General features: G+C 41.3%; 1 protein-coding gene across 4 annotated transcripts in view; it reads left to right on the top strand.

The window, feature by feature from the left end:
- Positions 1–24,766, top strand: part of ATCAY (ATCAY kinesin light chain interacting caytaxin) — a 343,094-nt gene that overhangs the window by 7,235 nt on the left and 311,093 nt on the right. For 2 of the 4 annotated variants that reach the window (XM_075204829.1, XM_075204830.1), the window contains exon 2: positions 4,675–4,757. In XM_075204829.1, coding sequence (XP_075060930.1) covers positions 4,675–4,757 — 83 coding nt within the window. Of the gene's footprint in view, positions 1–4,626; positions 4,758–24,766 lie in introns of all 4 variants that reach the window. The other 2 variants (XM_075204828.1, XM_075204827.1) reach the window with 1 other exon arrangement.

Here is a 24,766-nt window from a genome sequence, read left to right as displayed (position 1 = left end):
TTTCTCAAGGAGATATTTTGCCTCCACGGATGTCCCCAGGAGATAATCTCTGACTGTGGCGTCCAGTTTATAGCTCGGTTCTGGAGGGCATTCTGTAAAGATCTGAGTATTGCTTTAAAGTTTTCTTCAGGATACCATCCTCAAATGAATGGGCAGACGGAACGAGTGAATCAGGACTTAGAATTGTTCCTTCGTTGTTTTTCGTCCCATAACCAGTCCAACTGGAGTAATTTATTGCCTTGGGCCGAATTCGCCCACAGCAAGCACAGGTATGCATCCTCCAGGTCCTCTCCATTCTTTCAGTGTATGGCACCCATCCCATTCTCCCCTAGTTCTCTTCTCATACCATTGCGGTTCCTGCCTGTCACGGGCACTAGGAGTTGCTTACCCGAGTTTCACCAGATGGAACTCTGCTAGAGAGGGGGGGTTATGGCACGCACCTCAAAGCAGGCAGGTGAATGATTGGAGCGACACAACAGCAGGAGAGTAGAGATAGTCTGAGGAAGTCAGCGACTTGCAGCTATGGTTAGAGGAAAGTCAGCGACTTGGAGCAGTAAACTGGAGGCTGAAGATAATGTAGACACGAGGAGTGGACGTGGATAGGTGATGGTAGGTAGAGGAGGAGTCAGTGGTCTGCGTACAGCAAGTTGTACCACTGTAGTGATGGGAAGAATAGTACTGGTGCAGGTAGGTAGCAGGGTAGTCGGTGGTCTGCGTTCAGCAAGTTGTACCACCGCTATGGTGAGGAGTCTGGTCCAGGTATAGGCAGGTAATAGGAGAGTCAGTGGTCTGCGTATAGCAAGTTGTACCACCGCTGTGATAGGAGGACTTGTCCAGGTGCGGGTAGGTAGCAGGGAAGTCAGTGGTCTGCGTACAGCAAGTTGTACCACTGCTGTGAGAAGCAATGAGGACTTGTCCAGGTGTAGGAGAGTGAAGTTGAAAGGCAAACTGTGGCTGTATGGAAACAGCGCGAGTAGAGCAATGTCTTGTGAGGCAGAGATGAAAGGCACAATGAATAGTCTGTATGGAGTAGATGCCTTGCAGTGAGGAGAAGCTGGTCTGCGTACAGCAAGTTGTACCACTGTAGTGATGGGAAGAATAGTACTGGTGCAGGTAGGTAGCAGGGTAGTCGGTGGTCTGCGTTCAGCAAGTTGTACCACCTCTATGGTGAGGAGTCTGGTCCAGGTGTAGGCAGGTAATAGGAGAGTCAGTGGTCTGCGTATAGCAAGTTGTACCACCGCTGTGATAGGAGGACTTGTCCAGGTGCGGGTAGGTAGCAGGGAAGTCAGTGGTCTGCGTACAGCAAGTTGTACCACTGCTGTGAGAAGGAATGAGGACTTGTCCAGGTGCAGGAGAGTGAAGTTGAAAGGCAAACTGTGGCTGTATGGAAACAGCGCGAGTAGAGCAATGTCTTGTGAGGCAGAGATGGAAGGCACAATGAATAGTCTGTATGGAGTAGATGCCTTGCAGTGAGGAGAAGCTGGTCACAGCAGATATGCACAATAACGCTAAGTAGTAGCGTGAGGAGATATTGTAGCTTGAGTGAAAGCTTGTCCTAAATGAAGCAATGCAGTAACACAGTCTATATGGGTACTTGTACCCTGTGCCGCAAACAACAATGGATACAACTGGTATGCGAGCGATAGGCAATAGTCAATAGTCAGTAGAGCATACCCAGTTGTGTAGATCCGGAATCAGCTGAGAAGTGAAGCGTTGTAGCGGTATGGGAACCGCCGCTGAGTTGAGCAGGGAGCAGCGTGGAAGCTGAAGCACGAGTAGAGCTGGAAGCAGTTTGGAAACTCTACACACGAGTAGAGCTGGAAGCAGTTTGGAAACTGCACACAGGAGTAGAGCTGGAAGCAGTTTGGAAACTGCACACAGGAGTAGAGCTGGAAGCAGTTTGGAAACTGCACACAGGAGTAGAGCTGGAAGCAGTTTGGAAACTGCACACAGGAGTAGAGCTGGAAGCAGCTTGGAAACTGCACACAGGAGTAGAGCTGGAAGCAGTTTGGAAACTGCACACAGGAGTAGAGCTGGAAGCAGCTTGGAAACTGCACACAGGAGTAGAGCTGGAAGCAGTTTGGAAACTGCACACACCTATAGAAGTTCACTGGGAGTGAGACTTCAAGATCAGGCCACTACCTAAGGCTGCAGGTGCCTTAAGTAGGGAGGAGTGATTGATCCATCAATCACATTAGTGGTCAGGTGTAGTTGTTAAAGGGACCTGCGCATGCCCAGTGCGACAGGATGGCGGACGGCCGCGGTTCCACACAGGTGTGAGCGGGAAATATGGAGAACCACGTACCAGAGTGGAGGCACTCACAATCCAGTGAGTGACACTGCCACTCATTCCATGGTTTGAGATATGGCCAAGATCTGGTCATCCACCAAAGATAACCCTTTGAAGTCTGCACACCAATACAAATCCTTTGCAGATTGTTGCCGGAGACTGGTCCCCACCCTTCAAGTTGGAGACAAGGTGTGGCTGTCCACACGAAACCTTAGACTTCGGGTACACTCCATGAAATTAGCACCTCGATTCATTGGACCCTTTCCGGTAATCCAGATTGTGAACCCGGTTACCTACAGACTCCACCTCCCTCCCTCTCTAAAAATTCATAGTAACTTTCATATTACTTTGCTCAAGCTGTTGGAACTTAATAAGTTTTCTCGTACTACCCGTTCTCCTCTGCCCATCCCAACCACGGCTGGTAATGAGTACGAGATTAGCCAAATTTTGGCTGTATGTAAATTTTGAGGGCGTTTCCAATACCTGGTCCACTGGAAGGGCTTCGGCCCCGAAGAAAGGTCTTGGGTCTTTGTAGAAAATATGCCCGTCGTCTTTTGTCTTCCTTCCAAACAAGACATTCTTTGGCCATTGGTTCTTCCAAAAGAGAGGGGGGGTACTATCAGGCGTCATCCCCGCTTTTCTACTCTTTTCTTTTCTGCTCCCCGCTGGCCAGCCTCAGGGCGCTTGCATGACCATTGCTGTGACAACGGGATGCGGTGCCCGGCTTCCAGTCGGTGGTCAGCGTAACTGACTCACTGCCCACCAATAAAACCACATTCCTCACTATACAAAGGTAACCCTGGCACCATCAGGATGCCAGAGTAACTAGGTATCCTAATGTTCCATCACTCTAGTGGTTCTATCTGCTTTCTGATTAACTCCCTGTGGACAGAACTGGCTTGTCCTGACTATGTTTTGGATTCTCTCCTGGTCTGTTTGCTCCTCCATGCTTTTGACCCCTGGCTGTCTGACTCCACTTTGTCCGCTCCCTGGTACTTCACTTGTCCGCACGGTTACGACTTCTGCCTGTCCGACTACGATTTTTTCACCATTCACTTCGTTGGTAGCTTCCTTGGAGGGCCACGAGCTGCATGCCACCTGCAGCGAAACCCAAACTCCCTTGCGGGGGTCCCTGGTGAAGACTGGTGGGGTGTTAGACTCCGCGCCTCCCTGTGTAGCAGTGCTAATGCCTGCAGGTGAACTTCAGTTCGAAACGTCCCGTGACAGGAGTAAGGAGTGGGGAGACAGGAGAGCAATGGAAGTACAGCAATGTCTGGGCTTCCCTGGCAACAGGTGATGTCGATGCTGCCATGTAATACTGAGGCAAATAGAGAGTAGTCGTGGCACAATCCCGTGACCTTGCACCTATGCAGCTGCAATGGTCACACTTATGGACCTACCTCAGTGTGCAACATACATGAAGTTTGTATCCTTTCAATTGTGGACTATGCACAAGAATCAAAGAAGTAATTTATTACTTACAACACAAACATTTGCAAAACTATATAAAAACGATGCTATGATTTTGCCTTCAATATGCAGGCTAAAACATTTTGGAGCTGTATGAGTAGTTTACAGATACAAGTCTATATATCAGACAAAAGAGCGACTGTTTGAAAGGAAAAACTGACAGCAGGATTTAGGACCGAAAGAGGCACAGCTAGGGGTTATTATGTGAAGTGATGGATTTCAATGTAGGTAGGAAGGGTTCTGTTGAAGCTTGAAATAATTAATAGCCCTATAGATATATTGCAATGTACATGTTTTGTGTTACTAGTGAATATATGTAGTGTAATCTTTTGTTTACTGTACATATTTTCCTGATAGATATGTGTATATTAGTGTACCATAGCAACAGATTAGGCATTTGCTTCATTGACTAACTTACTATAGACAGATAGAAGCTTATTTTGCTTTTGATGCTATGATTTAGATTAAATTTGCACTTTACTGTAATTTCAGTAAATAACTCTCATTGAGTATTGCTTATGTTGAATGGTTGAAAAGAATTATCCAGTTTTACTTACACAAAACATTACAATTTATTTAAAACTTTCATTTTAAACCTCCATTTGTCTATGGAAAGCATCTATACATGTTAATAACTTGTGTTGAGTGTCACAACAGATGGCTTCAAAGTAAATTTTTATTAAGAGAAAAACCTCTTAAAACATTTTGGTCAAACAATAATGGGAAAACTAAATATGTAGTGAGCAGTTATCAAATTGGAACAAAGCAGAACGTATGCAAAGGGAACCATTGGTTATTTTAGTTATTTACCATAATAGTATTTGAAGCTAAATGAAAACACAACTGCAATTTCAACATTTTTCTAGGATATTTTAATTCTCTGGTCCTGTATCCTACAATATCACTGCATACAGATGGGGACAACAGAGGCCACATTGCGTATGGAAAATGTTGATGTGGAAGTGAAAGAGGAATGGCAGGATGAGGACTTCCCTAGGTAAGTTTTTTTATAAACATAAAGTACTAAACGATTTTCTATATTAAGAAGTAATGGATAAAATGTAGGGAAGATATTCTAGAAAGTGTTGGTCTATTTACCAATAGCATAACAAAGTTTAGGAATAACAGTGAATCTGCACAACTTGTAATCATTTAATTAGGGGATAAATATTACGGATTTATTGGTTTAGAATACCTACATAATAAGAAATAGGATCACCAACAGTCCAGCATGAGAATAATATAGACAACGGTGGAACTACCATAGCAGCAGGGAGCAAGGGTTATATGGTTATATGTTTTTTTTCACATTTGGTCAATGATGGCCATGCCCTCTGCGAAACTGTATTATGTACACAAGGGACCTTACAAAATTGTGCTATGTGACCCACAAATGTCTTGCTACTCCCCTGAATACAGATGAACCATTACATGAATTTGATGTATGTGTAACGTCAAATCAGATATAATACACATTCAACAACCACTCTGGGCATCCACAACTGTAGTCTGTTTATAAAAGAATAGAACATTATCTGTTTGGACAAACTGCTAATACAATGTATGGGCAGGGCCGGATTAACCCTAGGGCTAACTGGGCTATAGCCCAGGGGCCTCGGGCATCCAGGGGGCCCTTCAAAGTCCTCAGCAGCATTATTGATCGGTCTGGGGACGGGGGCGCCCCCATCCCGATCAATGCTGCTGAGCACTGTCAGTGCAGTCCTCCATCCCCATCGCTGCACAGTAATCTGCTTACTGAGGAGATCTCGCAAGAGTTAACAAACTCTCGCGAGATCTCCTCAGTAAGGAGCTTACAGCGCACCGCGGAAGGAGGACTGCACTGACAGGTAAGTGCTTGGGGGGGCCTCACGGGGGGCAGCGGGCGGTTCACATTGGGGCCTCACGGGGGAATGGAGGCCCCCTTAGCCCAGGGGCCTTCATTCCCTTAATCCGGCCCTGTGAATGGGTGAAACAACACAACAACAGCGCAGCTCCTGAACTCATGTAAAGAATAATCTGAAGGGAACTATACCTTACTACCATCTATAAACATTTCTGACTATATTCTATGAAAAAAGTATTCCCACAGTGTCTTTGCTGGCATAATAAAAGAATGATGGAATGTACAAAAGAAAGAAATGAAATGAACATAGGATACTAAGAAAATCACCAACCTGAAATGAAATGCAGTACATAACATGCTGCATTGCTAAATAGGATTTTATAAAACGATAATATGACTTTTTTCTAAACATTGTATGGCTTAATTGGCATCATTTGACAATTTAGGGCTGAAGGGGACGTTTCAGTGTCACGGTTGTCTGGGCAACAGCCGGGACATTCGGGACCCTCTGCCACCGCGCCCGGCCAGCTGGCTAACAGATGGGTGCGCACGCGCAGGCTGTAATGAAGTTTAACCAATCATGGCTATTTAGCTGGAGGCAGCCACCTATGGCTGTTTTAGGGCTTTAGGATATATTATGCAGTCAAGTCCTGCATTCTTTTTGATCACCAGCACTGCTGCGATTAGGCAGAACCTGTGAATACTTTTAGACCTGGTCCTGATTGGTTCCAAGTACTATTTAAGGCAGTGAGGTCTGAGCCTCACTGCCGGTTATAGTGTTCTGTCCCAGTACTGCTGCCTGCTCCTGTTCTTGTTTGGTGTTGAAACCTTGGATTGATTACCTGTGTATGACCTTTTGCCTGTACCCAGACTCTGAACCACTGCCTGTGACCCAGACCTTTTGCTTTTACCCGGATTCTGAACCACTGCCTGTGACCCCGATCTTTGCCTGTACCTGGACTCTGAACCACTGCCTGTGACCCTGACCTTTTGCCTTTACCTGACATCTTCTCCGGTGCTCTTTCCAGTCCGCAGATCTCTGGCCTGCCGCTACACCAGGTGCTACCTCTGTACCTGTGCGCTGCAGTGTCAGCATAAACTCAAACTACTCTGAGCATAAGATCTGGGGGCATCTCAGTACCTGTGAGCATAACCAGTCTCTACGGCAAAGGCGGCTGCTAAAGGTGAAGACCTCTTCTACCTGTTCTATGAGTTTATGCCGCACTGGTTGCTATAACAAAGGGTTATCATACTAAAATGATTAAATATTCTCTGTAAAGTGCTGCATAAAATTGTGGCTCTATATAAATAAATAATCATAAGTAATAAATGAAATTATACTCAAATTATCATTATTTTTGGCTTGAGCCTAGCATGAAACTTGGCCTTTTCTGAGACCCCGAATCATACATTTAAATATTTGGGCTTCTGCAAACACTCATAATTATAATTATATTGTTTTGACAAATTACAAATAATAAATGTTGTTTGGCATGGGATGAACATTTAGTATATTTATATAATTATGGAATTAACACATTTTATGTTTTTGACAAGAGAAGAATTTATTTTACTTGCTACACATAAAGTTTTACAACACGTAAAGATTGTTTATTCCACACCTAGCAAGTACTACTAGTCCATTCCATATCTAGGAAGTACGGTATTGTAACAAGCGTCGCTCTCCTTGTGTTTCCATTCTGGCTGGTTGCAGCCAGGGCGCTGTGCCTCTATAAGGCGTTCACATGATCGCAATTAGCCTATTACATTACAGTTGGGGGTGGCCCGCTAGATAATTGGTACTCATTACCATAAGTAGGAGGGAGGGTTCCCTGCCGATTATAGCATTTGTGCCCTGCCTTTCGTGAAGCTTGCTGTTTTGTTGAACACACTACCTACTGCTAACCTGTTGCCTGACCTTTTGCCTGTTCCTAGATATTCTCTGTCTGCCACTGCCCTAGACCCTAGGCTTTGTTTCTGGACCTCCAGGTTTGCTGCCCGCCATGACCTCTGGCTAGTTTCAGGTTAACGCTGTTCGCTGCCTATGCTTGACCATTTGCTTTTCTCTATGGTTTATCGTTTGTATACCAGCTGGTATACTACTCTTCCCAGTCTCTATATATCCCTTTGCTAACTGGTTTTTAAGATAAACTCTTACTACTCTCATTATAAGTCCTGGAGGCATCTGAGTACCTCCGAGAATATCGCTCTCTATGGGAAAGACAGGTTGCTATAAGTGAAGACTTTTCATTGCCTTGTTCTAAGAGTTTAACAGATATCTATTGGGAGTCATTACAAGCATGCTTATATAGGGTCTCATTTAGAGTTAGGAGTAATTACAGCTAAAGGGTTCAAATTTGCATTTGGACAAACCATTATTTTTATCCAAGCTGTGCAAATTACACTGTGTTTTAGATAGGAGGCACCCCCCTCTCAACTCTAAATTTATCTGCACTTTTTAAATTTGGCCCTCTCGCATTGCAACATGATTTTTCCAGGGAGCAACATTGCACCTTTTTACTGCACTTATTACTAAATCTAAATGAGGTCCATTATGTCAATATATATGTACTGCAAGTCCATTCCATTTCTAATGTCTATAATATGGTTATTCGATATGTAACTTTTTCATTCTATTCCTGGTATGTAGAGTAAATTTATTCTATGTCTAAAAACACTTAGGGGTAGATTTACTAAAGCTTCTAAAAAGAAAAAGTGGACGTGTTGCCCAGAGCAACCATTCAGATTCTAGCTATCATTTATCCGGTACAATATAGAAAATGATAACTATAATCTGATTGGTTGCTATGGACATCCTTTTTAGAACACTTACTAAATGTAACCCTTATACTAGTGGTGGGCAACAGGCGGCCTTCGGCCAACATTCCAAGTTTTCACCTGTGGCCCCCAGCTCCTTCCTGCCTTATTGTCAATTGTATCTGTTATAGTTTGTAACACTTTAAATTGCCTGTTGATATGTTATTACAGATAGGTGTCTCTTTCTTTGATTAAATATATTATTTTACCTTATTACTGAGATAAGGGTAGAATATAGAAATACAGGAAGCAGGCATTTTAAATTCACATTTTAGATGTAGACCGTCAAAAAGGTTCATAATTACAATATCTTGGGGTGTTGGGGAGTTTTTTGCATGCAACTGTAGTAGTATTTTATAAGAATCATTCAAAACAAAAGTAAGCGCAAATACAAAATATTAAAGAAAAATAAATAGAAAAGTTACGTAACACAAACGTACGGAAGAAAAATACCAACTGCATTGGCTTTTATATTATATCAGTGATTTGAACCCTAACCCCATATTTACTTATTTCATCACAAGTTTACCTGATATTAATAATTTTTTGGGGGTGCTACCATTCGTAACCATCCAATTAATATGTATATTCTACCCCCAAAAAAGTTGTGGTTACTTTGTTTTGGTGTACTAGAACTTTTTTGTAATAATAGTAATAATAGTGAAGTTTATTAAAAATATACTTTATTGTGCAACGCAATAAAGTAACCACAACTTTTTTTCTGCATAACATACTGAAAACAAAAGTTGCACAACAACATCAGTATGTGCAAATAAATTATAACATATATAAATAAGAAATAAGTAGGAAGGAAAGACCAAAAGAAGTCATGTGTGGAGTCTAGTTATGGTTCATTTTATACTGTGAGATTTTTGGTCACCCTGGTTAGAGTTATTGTTATGGTTTCATGCGTGTATTCTGTTAAAAACGATGTTTGGAACTGTATGCAAAAAAAAATTATTAACAGGAGTGAATGGACTGCTCCCATCATATGTTTCCTTGAATAATTGTTTATGTTATACCTGTTTGAATGCAATAAAATAAAACATATGCAAAACATTTTGGTTTATTTTAAATTTAAATGTTATTCATTTTAAAATTTGTAGTCTTATAACTGTTAGTGACAATCATACAGAGAAATAATAAAACTATGCTTGGAACTAGTTCCTAATTTCAGTATGCTTTTTCCGTTTTGATTTTGAATTTCTTGCATTTCTTTATTGTTTATACTTACTGTTGTAAATAGTACAGTAAGAAGGCTTCTTGTTAGCATTCTTCAGAAAATTAATGATTTTTGGCATAAGATCATAATCCAGGACTGAAAGAGGTACAAAAGAAAATGAAAGCTGTATAATTCCCCTTTAAAAGCTAGTCAGCATCATTAGAACTGTGTCTGAATGCTAACTTCACATTGAATCCGAAACCCAATTCAATAGAACATTTCTGCAGCTTTTCTTGATAACTACAGCTGCAATGTAATAGTGTTCCGTTCTGATACCGACACATAATAGCCTACTGTGTCCATAAAGAAAAGACGCTTTGCTCCATGTCCATTCATGCACTGATAAGCAGCTGAAAGCTTATAGCTGCAGTGATTTATGTGAAGTAAATGGAATTAGAAATATAAATTCTCAACATGCATTAAAAGTGAAATGAAAGCAAATAAGATGCACACCCTGCAAGCCTTATAACATTCCATAGTGCTAATGTTCATGACTCGCTAACTGTCACTAACTTTCTGGGACAGTCATAGGAAAATGATGACCCTGAAAATGTCTCTATTTTTCAATTTTGACCAACTGCACAGTACTATTATTCTTTATGTTGGATGCAATTTTCATGACTAATTCAGTCATTCTCTTGGCTTTATGATGTAATGTGTATTGAATAGAAGCATGTAAATAAGAATAAGAAAATGTCTAACTACTTTAAGAAAATACTGATTTGCAGTTTACCTATACAGCACCAGATGTGAATTTTTTAGATGCATTTGCCCAGTACCGTGGTTTCTCTGGAAATTGTATGACAATTTTGGCAACTAGGCAGATTCATCCATCCATATACTGTATGAAATTCTTAAATCTTATTGTTTGTTTTTGGTTTATATACCTTAATGTAAACCAATATATACAAATAGTTCAACTAAACTTTCTTTGAACTTATAATGCGAATCATATGAGGTATCTCTGAATATAAGATTTATTGTTAAACTAGCTTTCCATTCCTTTTTTCATATATAAGTTATATTTATTTTTACTTCATTATGAGCTGTGGCTCAATAGATATACACTAGGTGCTGAAAAATGCAGGGTTGGGAGTTCAATCCCCCATAGGAAAGAATTTATTTTTCTTTTGCTAAATAAAGGGCTTCTTTAATTAAAAATTTTACATATTTAAAATATTACAAATTACCTATAACCACATTTTATATAGAGAGTGATGCTCGATAATATCGAATAGTGTTTTTAAGTTCCTTTTTCCTCCTCCCCTTAGTTATACATTTTATGTGATTTATCGGACAGTCATAAAAAATAGTGCCTTACTATAGTATGTTATTATAACAATATTCATGTTCAGCTTTATATGTCTAATATAGGATATATATGTATAATAAGTAGTATATAAATAAGAGTCTTTGAAAATATATATATATATAAACAAAAGAGAAAATTGGGCTACTAATTAGCAACACCAGCTTCCAATTAACACAAGCAGGCCCTATAAAAACCCCCAGGAATCATTACTGACTATCTTTGAAAAAGTTGGCCACAGAGCTGACGAAACGCGTTAGTGGAACAGGAAGACTCTTCTTATTATCTTTGAGTAACGGAGGAACAATACTCATCATCTTTTTCCTCTTTTGGATACCAATATAGCGGATACATTAGATTAAGAATATACAGACATCATATCTATATCGGACCTTATCTGGGCAATATCAAGCGGAACTAATACACAGGTGCCCCTGTGAAAGAGCACGATTACCACCGCTACCCCCATATATCACTTATAGAGGACCTTCTCAGACTATATATTATACCAACATGAGCGACTGTGCTGGATTGAGAGTGCATAACTCTTGTATCTAAAGCGGATAGGATCGGGGCTATATCAAGCGGGAATAACATACAGATGACCCGATAAAAAAGTACAACTAACCCCACCGCTTCTAGATACCACCTACAGATGATCTAACTAGATGTTACATGGGAATATACATCATAACATAACATCATAAGGTCTGTACAGAAATTTTTTTCTATTGAAAAACGGAGCACTTATCACGAGCGACCCTTGAATCTGTTGTCATCTCCTCAACGCTTTAAATTGTGTATTCTGACACCACCAAAGGAAATAAGGACATCTGTGGAGACTGAGTAAGAGACACATTGTGTCTACCTTTTAATATATGTTAGACACGTTGTGCCCATTTTCCATATATATCCGCTATAGACTTTTTCCATACTTTTTCTCTTTTGTACATTTTTGACATATGAGCTCCAACGATACAATTCTTCTAGATTATTTTATATTGGTACCACTCACAGATACATCATTATATATATATATTTTCTAATATATTTGTCTATTCCAACATGATACCTATATAACCCTTGTTTTGGAACTTTGGTGTACTGGCCAGACACCTTCCTTTCACTATTGTATCATATGTTACACACGTTTTTATTGTTAAATAGCATTGCTATCATTTTTATTACCTTTATTATGTGTATACAATAAAACATAAGTATCCAACATCTGCCATCTATTAGTAGTATTTTTCAACATTTTCTAATATAGATATATTGTGGCGCATCCCATACGTTTTTATACACACACTGTATGAAATACACTTTACGAACTGTGTATTCAACCTGTATTCATTGCACTCGTTGTAATCAAGCACTCAGCACTCCTGCTTCCCAGCTGACAGAACACGCAGAAAGAACACTTGTTGATCTGCAATGCAATTAAGGGAAATGCGTAGACCCTGATTGCTGCAGACTGCAGGGAAAGTAGACGATGCTTTGCCCAATTAGTGTGGTATCTCTGGAGCTGGGTATCACAGACAGAGAACACTCAATTATGGTGTATTACTGTTCTCATTAGAAAGGGAAGTGAGCAGGAAGGTAATAGGGTTAGAAAGATTCAGTTGGCAGGTGATTTTTGGTGTTGTTTCCTCCATGGTAGCCCCAGTGATTTATTTAAGGTTGCCACGGAACCAAAGGATATAAACCTGTAATGGCTTAATAGGAAATGCAGCACAATATGGGCCATGTGAATGAAACTAGAGGTGTAGGGAAACATTTATTCAGAAGTGAAGTAGTTAATGTGATTAAGATCAGACTATGGATTGTTAGTGGTACTAGAAGAGTGGGGTAATTTAGTTGATTAATTCAGTTTGTAGAGTTTGTGAATGATCACAACGGTGATAGTAGTATAATGTGTGTAGACTAGAACGCCTGGGGTGAGCCAGGCCACTTCAGGGCCGAGTGTCCTAAACAACCAGAACCCATGGACTGTTTTGTTACTCATATTGGACCTGCTTATTCAAGCTGTTATACCATAAGTCCCACTTCAGGAAGTACTTGTTTGTTCCGGGTGACTGTGCTTATCAACCAAAATTGTGTCTTATCCTTGGTTGACTCGAGGAGTGAGCTTACATTGTTTTCCAGCTCTATCTTGCTCAAAACCATATCTACTCGGTTGCCCAAGGTGATGGTCCTGAGCATATATAGGATAACTGAGGAATATGAGAGAAAACTTCTGTCAGTCACACTTAAAAACCAATTATGGTGGTGGCTGCCATAGCGTCTAAACTGCTTTATGCACTTATTCTGGGGCCACTGGAGAAATCCCCTTTGGGCACCAAAACATATTAGTAGTGTTTGACTATGCGACCCAAAGTCCAGCACCATAGCTAAGGAGCTTGTATAGATGTTTACACGCTTGGGCATTCCCAAGGAAATTATCACAGACTTGGGCATCCCGTTCATGTCCATGTTGATGAAGGACATGTGCCAGTTGTCAGGGATGACAGCTCTTCACAACTTTGTGTACCATCCACAAATGGATGGCTTGGTGGATCACTTTAACCGTACATTAAAGCACATGCTCAGGAAAACCGTGGTGCAGGAAAAAAAAGATTGGAACACTGTTATCCCATATTTGATATTTACCATCCATGAGGTACCTCAAGCTTCAACAGGGTTTAGTCCCTTTGAGTTGTTGTTTGGGAGACAGTCCAGGAGTATCTTGGATATGTTTAGGGAATGGTGGGAGCAGCAAGGGTGCTAAATTTGGTACAATTTGTGTCCCAAATGTATGAGAGGCTGGGAAAGATAGGACCCATTGTACAACAATATGTAAAAGAGGCTTAGGAACGGCAAAAAATAACTTATGATAAAATTGCTATAGTACAATCTTTCAAGTCTGGGGACAAGGTCCTAGTCCTGGTCCCAACCCAAAAAGGAAACTATTCACCCACTGGCAAGGTCCGTATGTAATCCTAGAGGCTATTGGTCTTGTCAATTACAGGCTCCGTCAATTGTGGAGGAGAAGGAAGGAACAAATATACCATGTCAATCTCCTTAAACCTTTGTACAATGAGGACTCCTCACTTCGGGTAGTGAGTACTGTCATTGTGAAGTCTGAAGTTCCATTAGAGCCAGCTTTATCTGCTAGGCAAAAACAGTAGACTGAAGAAATGATATGCCAGAACAGGGATGTCTTCTCTCCCATTCCTATGCACACTGCTTTAATTGAACACAACATTGTCACTCCACAGGGAGTTGCTGTAAATCAGAATCAGTACTGCATTCCTGAAGCCAGACAATCTGACGTTAGAAAGGAAATTGAGATGATAATCCAGCTGGATGTGATTGAGGAATCCACTGGTGAGTGGAACAGCCACATTTTGCCTCTCCCAAAACCCAATGGGAGTATTAGGTTCTGCAGTGACTTTAGGCAGCTAAACAGCGTATCCCAGTTCACTGCTAACCCAGTGCCATGAGTGAATGAATTGGTAGAAAATCTAGCTGTTACTAGTAACTAAATAAATTGCTAGGGCCACAAACAGCTTATGCATATGCTTAGTTAGATGACATAGTGATCTATACCCCATACTGGAGGTCATATGGCCAAAGTTGAACCAGTCTTAGCTTTATTGAGGTCTGCAGGATTAACAGCTAATCCAGAAAATTGTGCCACAGCTATGAGAGAAGCCAAATACTTGGGGTACATTGTCTGGCGAGAGCAAGTAAAATACCAACTAGACAAGGTGAAAACAGTCAAAAACTGGCCAAAGCAGGAAATGAAATCGTGGTTAAGAACCTTCCTAGGCCTTGTAGGTTACCACAGGCAATTTGTGAGCTATTTCGCCATTAGAGGTGCTCTACTCATGGACTTGTTAAAGAAAAGTTGTCCAGATAGTTTAGCTTGGTCTGACTCTGCAGAGACTGCTTTGTCAGATCTGCTCTACAAGCACCTGACTTTACTTGGAGGTTCTTCCTTGAAACCGATGCCTCTGGTGTCAACTTATGTGCAGTCTTATCGCAGGAGGATGGAATAGAAAATCCAGTCCTGTATCTAAGGCAGAAGTTATTTCAAAGGGAAAATAAATATTTAACTGTGGAAAAGGTGTGCCTTGAAATAAAATGGACCACAGAAGCTTTGCACTATTATCTTTTTGGCAGAGAATTCTTCTTGATAACAGATTATGTACCATTGTGGTGGATGCAGAACAACTGGGAGGTAAATGCCAAGGTAACCTGCTAGTTCTTGGCACTGCAACCATTCGGATTTACAGTGTAACATAGACTGGGGATTTTGCCTAAAAAAACAGATGTGTTGTGGAAATTTGCGTTTCTCCCAAATCAGTGCCCCACTACTTGGTGATGCTAGGGGAAGGGATATGTGACAAAGGGAAGTGTTTACCACAGGCTTCTAAAAGAGGAGACAGGTATTTAGCTGGAAATCTTCAGAGTAAGGCTGCAAATAGAGTCACACATTTGTACAGTAGTACAACTCAGTTAAAGAGAAACAGGTGCAGGACATATGTGTGACAAGATAATAGTAAAGAGTCTGATTTAACTTTATTGTTTTGAAGTGATTTATAAAAATATCTTTTCCACAGCAAGAAGCAGCCTGACAGGGTATGTCTGCAATCAAACCAGAGCACCTGCAACGAAAGGGAAGGGGGGAGTGTAATCTGTCCATCAAGTTAGGGCTGTGGGAGGAGTGTAACCTATTTAAATCTGTCTATTGCATTGCTCACTTATAACTGATGACAGATAGTGGCCGATGGCTAGAGGGTTGATCTCTCCCTAGCCACTGGCCACAAGGAGTATGGTCACAAGAAAAAGTGTGTATCTATATGCTGTCAATTTACTATACCATACTGACAATAAAAATAAAGTAAAAGACAAGAAGGTGTTCATGTGTGCATCACCTGAAGTGTGCCCGTGTCACAGTATATACATATGATTTGCCTTTAAACACATTGCCATGTTAAATTTAGCTGCCAAACTCGCCAACTATCAGCGACTTGCAAAAAGTGCTGTTTAATACATTTACCCTGTTATGATCTGCCTTGTAGCTTGTGTGCATTTTACTTGTGTTATTATTTGCCTTGTTTTCCTGTGTGCATATTACCCTGCAGTACCTGTGATCCTCCAGAGGTGCTGTTGTTTGGCCTTTCCTATCAGGGGTTAACCAGCACTGCTTGTTAATCATCCACACCTGTCTGTGGCCTATATATGCCTGCGTTTTCCTGTATCCTTTGTTGGTCATTGAAGTTCCTAGCCTGCTCATGTGTCTCTGTTCCTGGTTTCAGTTAAGTTATTTGCTGCATTTCATTATTATTTACCTGTTTGCCAAGACCTGGAAATCCGTTGTTTCATTCAGCTTGAATTGTTTACTGTTTTTTTCCTTCCCTGGACTATACCTTTACTGCAATAAACAGTTTAAATCTTTATATCATGTGTCTGGCTCCATGGCTGTAATCAAGGAATTGGTTTCGAACAGAACCATAACATTCCCCCAGGAGTGGTCAGTAACAGCTGGTTACTGAAAGAGGAACCCTAAAGCAAATTCGTAAAACCACAGACAGACTGATAAGACAAAAGACAGGATGGTAAAGTAAGACCGCCCTCTTACTCTGTGTTACAACTGTGGCCAGTCAATTAAGTTTCCTGCCTATTTAAATTCCCCTATCACACAGTCATTGTTTGAGCAATAAGGTAAATATTGATTTTGATATTGGCCACGCATACTCAGTCAAGTATTTACCTTGAATCTGCTTTGTTCTCTGGTGAACATATGAAGGCCATTAGACTCCATATCCTAAAGAAACCAGTGGCCCTATGGGCCTGATTCATTAAGGAAAGTAAGGTAAAATCGTGTTAAAATACAAGGGGTGCAATTCATTTTTTATTTTGCATATAAGTTAAATACTGGCTGTTTTTTCATGTAGCACACAAATACTTAATAGCTTTGTTATTACATTGACATTAAAAGTTGATCTAGGACATGCTCTACGCCAATTATAAATCTGTCCTCACTTTTTAAATTTACCTCCCCCTCCAATACAACATAGCTATGCCAAGGTTCAAAATTACTAATTTTTTTGCTTTCCTTTCCTTAGTGAATCAGGCCCAATATGTTTAGAAGCAGGAAAGTAAACAGGGGCAAGTAATTAATTCTTCTATTTATACCATACTGAGCATAGTCCTTACATGGCTGTAGAAAAGATACTTCTGTCCCTGTGATGACTAGCCTGCATATGCTTTCTCCAGCTTAATATTATTGTTATTATTGTTATTATTATTATTATTACTATTATTATATTAGATTTGTAAGGCACCAAAGTGCTCTGCAGCATTGGAGGAAAAACAAGGACATACAAGGTACACAAAATATATGCAGTCATGAAATGCAGTACTGGAAAGAAAGGGTAGGGGGTGCCCTGCTCATGAGAGATCTTATATTCTAAATGGAAGAAGGGACCGTTAAAACAAGGAGGAGCAAGTGTGGCTCAGAGTGGCAATTTGGTCAATTGTGAGGGTGCATTAGTGTGGGTAGCAGGTTTTCAGAGAGTGTTTAGTGTGTTAAAGACCCTTCAGGCAAAAGTGAGATACATCATTTTAATAAATTATAGCCTGGGCAACACCTCTTTAGGAAAAAGGAAATTCCTCTAATGTCCAATACAATTGTTTTTATCCATTACAGAATGTATTTTTTTGAACCTAGGAGAATGTCAACTAATTAGGCACTAGAGCCATTTTGATATACTCTGTCTAACATAATAAATGACAAAAAATAAATAAATGATATCTCCCAATTGTGACCCAGCTACAAGTGATTGGCAGGGGTGGAGGCAAATCCTCCAATATGTAGGCAGGTTCTATTTTGGCCAGAAAAGCATCAAAACACGAAGGACCCCAAATAAGGACTTGACTGAACCTCCAACTGATGACAGGGAGGTATGTCAGAGTCAAGGTAACTCTAGAAGAACTTAGCTTAAAGATTTAGAAATAACATATAAGGAGATGTTTTATTTTTGTTGTACCCCAACTTTATTTGGACCTCACTTTCTTTTATTTATTGTTCATATAGGCTACAACTTAGCTTTCCTCAGTGTTCAAAGACAATCCACAGGTATTGTTAGAATGTCTAATTCATTCTTAAAACTCTTAATCCCATAATATATCTTAAATCCCAAAGATTATTTCTGCGCAAAGTCATTAATCAACCAGTTATAATATAGATTTTCATTTTCACAACAAATAAATCGGAAAAATACACTAAATTTATACTAAAACCTACAAGTAGGTTGTGAGGAAGTCACAATTAGCTGGGAAAGCAGTTACCCTCAGTGGGATTCAACTCACTCGGGAAGACCAGAATATATACAAAATAAGGCTTTATTATGACAGCACAATATCATAAGATGTTCACAAGGTACAGGGTAAATGGTAGCGTGTACCCTCCAGCAGTCTCAGTATCCTTCAGAGTCATAGCCTCCTGCAGCAATACCGCTACTGATTAACTAGACAGTCCTGTGTCCCCCAGCCTGGGCTGGTAGAGTTTTCACTGTATTGTACACCAAGATACTCCACAATAGAATGACTCAATTGACATACTGCTCTCCTTATATTCCTGGCTGTCTAGGGAATAGATCCAAGATGTCCCAATCCTCCCCCTTTAAGCATAGGTCTATCAATGGATGCCTAAATTATTTAACTATTATATATACTGGGCCTGATTCATTAAGGAAAGTAAAGCAAAAAAAATTAGTAACTTTGAACCTTGGCAAAACCATGTTGTATTGGAGGGGAAGGAAAATTTAAAATGTAAGGACAGATTTATAATTGGGATAGGGCATGTCCTAGATTAGCTTTTAATGTCAATTTAAAAATAAAACTAAAAAATCAAGTATATGCATCCTACATGAAAAAACAGCCAGTATTTTCCTTATGTGCAATATAATAAACTCATTTGCACCCCTTGCATTTCCACATGGTTTTGCCACAGTTCAAAATTACTAATTTCTTTGCTTTACTTTCCTTAATGAATCAGGCCAACTGACTCTGTTACCTTGATTATGCAATGGAATGGCTTGACCGAATTAGCTATTTAGCTGGATACACTTTAGAATATTACATCAGGGAATTATTATTATTATTTATATGGCGCCACCAGGTTTCTGCAGCACTGTACATGATACAGACAGTTGACTCAGTTGACAGACATCAAAGAAGTCCATACGTACTTGATCAAACGACCATTAAGCCAGAAATGTCCCGGTGAGATGTGGGGAATAGGATGTAACACAGTTGTAGTAAGTGTGCAGATCCCGAGTACGCTCTGCTGCAGCAACCATAATGATGTACAAGGAGGGGAGAATGTGGTGGTTTGTAAAGTTCAGAACGGGGGTGGCAACAGGACTAACCTTTGTGTGGATGTTTGCCTGGTGAAGTCCGGTTCAGGAGTTGTCGTCTTACTCGTGTTTGGATGATTGCCTGGGAGTCCGGTCCAGGAGATGCCGTCCTACTCAGCCATGACCTCTCTATGCATTGTAAAATAGTCATGGGACAAATCAAGCTAAGGATATTGGCAGAAATAACACAAACAGGCCAAAAGGAGTTTGTTGCCAAAAGGGAAATCATATTCGAAATTTTGAAGTAACATATTTAATAGGGGCTTGTGATGATAATGCAAGTGTTCAGCAATGTGGAAATAAAGTATTTCGGAACTGTAGCAAACATTGTGACATATATTATTTTTTTTTAAGCTATTAGAAGGGAATCCTGTTTACCCCATGTACCAACATTGACCGTCTCAGGGCCATCCAGGTATGTATGTTCTACAGAAATTTTTGGCATGGAATTTGGTGCAGAAGTGCATTAATGTCACACTTACAAACATGGCAGAGGCACTCACGTAACACTACGAGTAGGTTAATAGATGAAAGATGTAGAAGCTCATGAGCTATAGATGGGGTGGTATTATTAATACCTATGCGTTTCACACCCGTGGGCTTCGTCAAGGAATGTTTAATAAGAATTGAATGAACTGCAGAAGTCATACATTATAATGGGTAGCCATATAAACATCTGTGTGTGTCATGATTGGTCCCTTTAGAAGATTGGCATCCAGGGAACAGTCGGTCTTTAGTCCTTCCATAAGAACAAATAGTGGAAAACTGCCTGATGTTAAATGACATGAAAGTCAAACACTGCATACATTTTTGTTTAATATTCTCAGTCCCATGCATAGAACAAACTGCTTAATTCAGTCCAATGTACTGACAGTGAGTACTGTTGACCTCGGTGTCATAATTAACTACGTAAGCATACAAATGATAAAATGTGACATCATAAGATGACCTGCAGACACTTCAGGTTGGGGGTGTTTATCAAACCACCCAATCCAGATGGAAGAATTGTAAGTAGATATGCTGTAGCTGTATATACACACACAAACTACTAGATCAGAGAGTACCCGATGAAGAGATAATAAAGTGGCACTGGATCCATGATAAATGAGTGTGCCTGTATGCATACTATAATAGTGGATCATATCTTAGTGTTCAGGTTAAGATGAGTCTTAAAGATACAGCGAAACATGAAATGCCAGTGAGGGCATGTGTCAGCTACAAGAGACGAACAATTTTAATGTTGGATTATAGGAAATCGTTAATGTCAAACTCGATGTTAAGACCATTAGGTGACAAGGTCTTGATGTTGTAAATTCATTTGTTCTCAGTCTGTGATATGTGTTTAACAAAGTCCCCTCCCAGGCAAGGTTTCTTTACCTTACAGATCCCTAGAAAGTGTAGTTGGGAGGGGTCATGTTCATGGTATTTGAGAAAGTAGTTGGGAACTGTTATGGCCACCAGTGCGGCATAAACTCATAGAACAGGTAGAAGAGGTCTTCACCTTTAGCAGCCACCTTTCCCATAGAGACTGGTTATGCTCACAGGTACTCGGATGCCCCCAGGTCTTATGCTCAGAGTAGTATGAGTTTATGCTAACATGGGAGCGCACAGGTATAGGAGGTACCACATGGTGTAGCGACAGTCCAGAGATCAGCGGACTGGACAGAGCACCATAGAGCATGTCAGGTACAGGCAGAAGGGTCAAGGTCACAGGCACAGGTTCAGGATCCAGGGACAGGCGATAGGTCAGGGTCACTAGCAGAGGTTCAGAATCCGGGTACAGGCAAAGGTCATACACGGATAATCAATCACAGGTTTCAACACCAAAGACAGTAACAGGAGCAGGCAGCAGTACTGGAACAGCACGCTATAACCGGCAGTGAGGCTCAGACCTCACTGCCTTAAATAGTACAATAGCCAATCAGGACAGAGGAGGACAGGGCTGACAATCAGCCTCAGGGGGCAGCTAATTAATTACTAGCTAGAACTAGCATAGGTAATAACATAACCAGGAAGCATGTATAAAAATATAAATAAACCAGTTTAAATCATATGAGAGCTCCCCCTATATTTGGAGGATGTCCTTACACCCTCCTACATCTACACCACAAGGATAATCCCAAAGAATAATAACAGAGCATAGAAACTAGAGCACGTGCCCGGCTACTAGATCACACCAGGATGCGGTGTATGGCGGCTGCTCCTGACAGTACCCCCCCTTGAGGAGGGGTCAAGGCACCCGACACCCTGGTCTTGTGGGAAATTTCTTAAAGAATTTCTTTATGAGTCTCTCAGCATGGAGACGCTTCTGTGGTATCCAACATTGCTCGTCTGGGCCGTAACCCTTCCAATGGACTAAGAACTGGACTTGACCTTGAACTTTCCTTGAGTCCAGAATTTTTTCAACGATAAACTCAAGATCTCCATTCACAAGAAGAGGTCGAGGCCTATTTGAAGAAGACCGACTGAACGTGCTAGGAGAGACAGCCTTTTTCAGAAGAGTTGCAATGGAATGTGCAGTATATTTTTAAAGAAGGTGGTAGTTTAAGCCTGAACACCACTGGGTTTATCCTTTTCTCAATTGAAAATGGTCCAATGTATCGGGGCCCTAGTTTCCTGCAGGGTTGCCTCAATTTGATGTTCCGTGTGGACAACCAGACTTGATCCCCCACTTTTAATGAACACGGACCACGATGACGATCAGCGAAGGTTTTGGATCTGATGGAGGCTTGACATAGTGCGGAATGTACCTTCTTCCAAACGGACTTCAACCGGGATATAATAGTTAGTGTCCCAGAATCACCAACGGTAACAGCAGAAGAAAAAGAGTTAGCTTTCAGGTGAAACCCGAGATTGCAGAAGAACGGGGAGGTACGTGTTGCAGAATGGCAAGAATTGTTATAAGAAAACTCTGCCCAGAGTAAGAGAGAGGACCAGTTATCATGGAACTTAGAAACATAAATGTGCAGGAACTGTTCCAGGGATTGATTGGTTCTTTCCGTCTGACCATTTGGCTGAGGGTGGTAAGCTGAGGACAAACTGATCTTGATTCTGAGGGAATTGCAGAAAGACCTCCAAAACTGTGCAATGAACTGGGACCCTCGGTCCAAGACGATGTCCTCTGGGAGGCCGTGGAGACGGAAGATATGAGTGGTGAACAAGGTGACCAAACTTCTGGCATCCGGCATCTTGGGTAAGGGAACAAAGTGTGCCACAATACAAACAGAGATCTAGAGAGCGCCGTCTGGAACATTCCTCTGGAGGCAGACGGTAAGCGCCCAACTGCATGGCTTCAGGGGAATCCAGAAGAGTAGGACCAGATTTGGGTGGTGAGCAAGGAGGTATAGATGATTCCTGTTCAGATTTCCTCTCTCTGATTTGACGATCAATCTTGATAACAAGCTGCATCAAGTCTTCAAGTGAGGGAGGTACAGGATACTGAACTTGGGAGTCCTTAATTAGCCCAAGCAGAACTGACTTCGCAGCGCCGGATCATTCCAGGCACCAGGCATCAGTTGACCATCGCCGGAATTCTGCACAATACTCCTTAGCAGAACGACATCCTTGCCTTAATGCCCGGAGATAGGACTCAGCTGAGGCCACTCTGTCTGGGTCGTCATATAGAAGACCCAAGGCCTGGAAGAAGGCATCCACGGTTCATAAGGATGGACTTGTTGGTGGAAGGGAGAAGGCCCAGGACTGGGGATCATCCTGGAGTAAAGATATTACAATCCCGACTCTTTTCTGTTCAGAGCCAGAGGAGCGTGGTCTCAGGCGAAAGTATAACCTGTAACTCTCCTTAAAGTTGCGGAAGGCGCACCTGCTTTTCGAGAATCGATCGGGGAAATTCAACTTCGGCTCCGGAGAGGCGCCAGAGAAGGCTTGCTGAGGCTGCAGGTTTCTGGAGGCCTCTTCTTGAGCTGACAAGCGATGAGATAGGCCCTGTACAACTTGAGAAATAGCCTGGATCTGATTAGCCAGGATATGGGCTGGAGAAAGGTTCAGGTCGCTGTTGTCCATGGCAAAATTACCTCCAATCTTCACTGACCGGTTATAATGCTATGGCCACCAGTGCGGCATAAACTCATAGAACAGGTAGAAGTCTTCACCTTTAGCAGCCGCCTTTCTCGTAGAGACTAGTTATGCTCACAGGTACTCGGATGCCCCCAGGTCTTATGCTCAGAGTAGTATGAGTTTATGCTAACACGGCAGCACACAGGTATAGGAGGTAGCACACGGAGTTACACCAGGCTAGAGATCAGCGGACTGGACAGAGCACCAGAGAGTATGTTAGGTACAGGCAGAAGGGTCAAGGTCACAGGCACAGGTTCAGGATCTAGGGACAGGCGATAGGTCAGGGTCTCTAGCAGAGGTTCAGAATCCGGTTACAGGCAATACATCAGGGTTAGAAGCACAGGTTCAGAATCAGCAGTGAGACTTAAATAGTACTAAGAGCCAATCAGGACACAGGAGGACAGGGCTGACAATCAGCCTCAGGAGGCAGCTAATTAATTACTAGCTAGAACTAGCATAGGTAATAACAACCAGGAAGCATGTATAAAAATATAAATGAACCAGTTTAAATCATATGAGAGTTTCCCCTGGAGTTGGAGGATGTCCCTACACCCTCCTACATCTACATCACAAGGATAATCCCAAAGAATAATAACAGAACATAGAAACTAGAGCACGTGCCCGTCTGCTAGATCATGCCAGGATACGGCGTATCGCTGTGGCTCGTGACAGGAACACTATGAGTTCTGAGTTGATGCTTTATGTTTCTCAAATGTTTAGCAAACCGGTGGAAAGTTTTCTAATTGCTCTTCCCACGTATTGGTAGCCACAGGGCCATTGTAGGAGATATATTAAACCCGCTGAGTCACAGGTGAATGTCTTTTATTTTAAAACTTTCCCCAGTGGTGTTGGATTTGAAAGTGGTTACTGGTTTTGTGTCTCTAGTTCTACTAGTTTTGCATGCTGAACACCTATTGCATTAGAAATACCCCGATGCCTTCTCATTTAGCCATGTGTTTTCCTTACTTATTCCTTTGTCTAGTGGGATAGTACTCTGTACTAGGCTGTTTTTCAGGTTGGTTGCTCTTTTATAAACAAAAATAGGGGGAAGTATCTTTTTAAGAACGCTGTCACCCAAAATGATGTGCCAATGTCTCCTGAAAATGTGTTCAATCCTCCTATAGTCCCTATTGACTACCCCAACACAGACAAAGATGACATGAGAACTCCGAATAAGTAGTACTCCAACCTGAAAAAAAGACCACTTACCAGGATCCAGATGACTTCATGTGACGACTCGATCTGTTGCCGACTCTGGGAAATGACATCATCTGAAACCGCGACCGCTGTTTAGCCGGTGATGGACAAACCCGGCTGTCATTTATGTAATGTA

Source organism: Mixophyes fleayi, chromosome 1 (genome assembly GCF_038048845.1).
Source record: "Mixophyes fleayi isolate aMixFle1 chromosome 1, aMixFle1.hap1, whole genome shotgun sequence".
Classification (NCBI taxonomy): domain Eukaryota; kingdom Metazoa; phylum Chordata; class Amphibia; order Anura; family Limnodynastidae; genus Mixophyes; species Mixophyes fleayi.
This window is presented reverse-complemented; position numbering and strand designations above follow the sequence as displayed.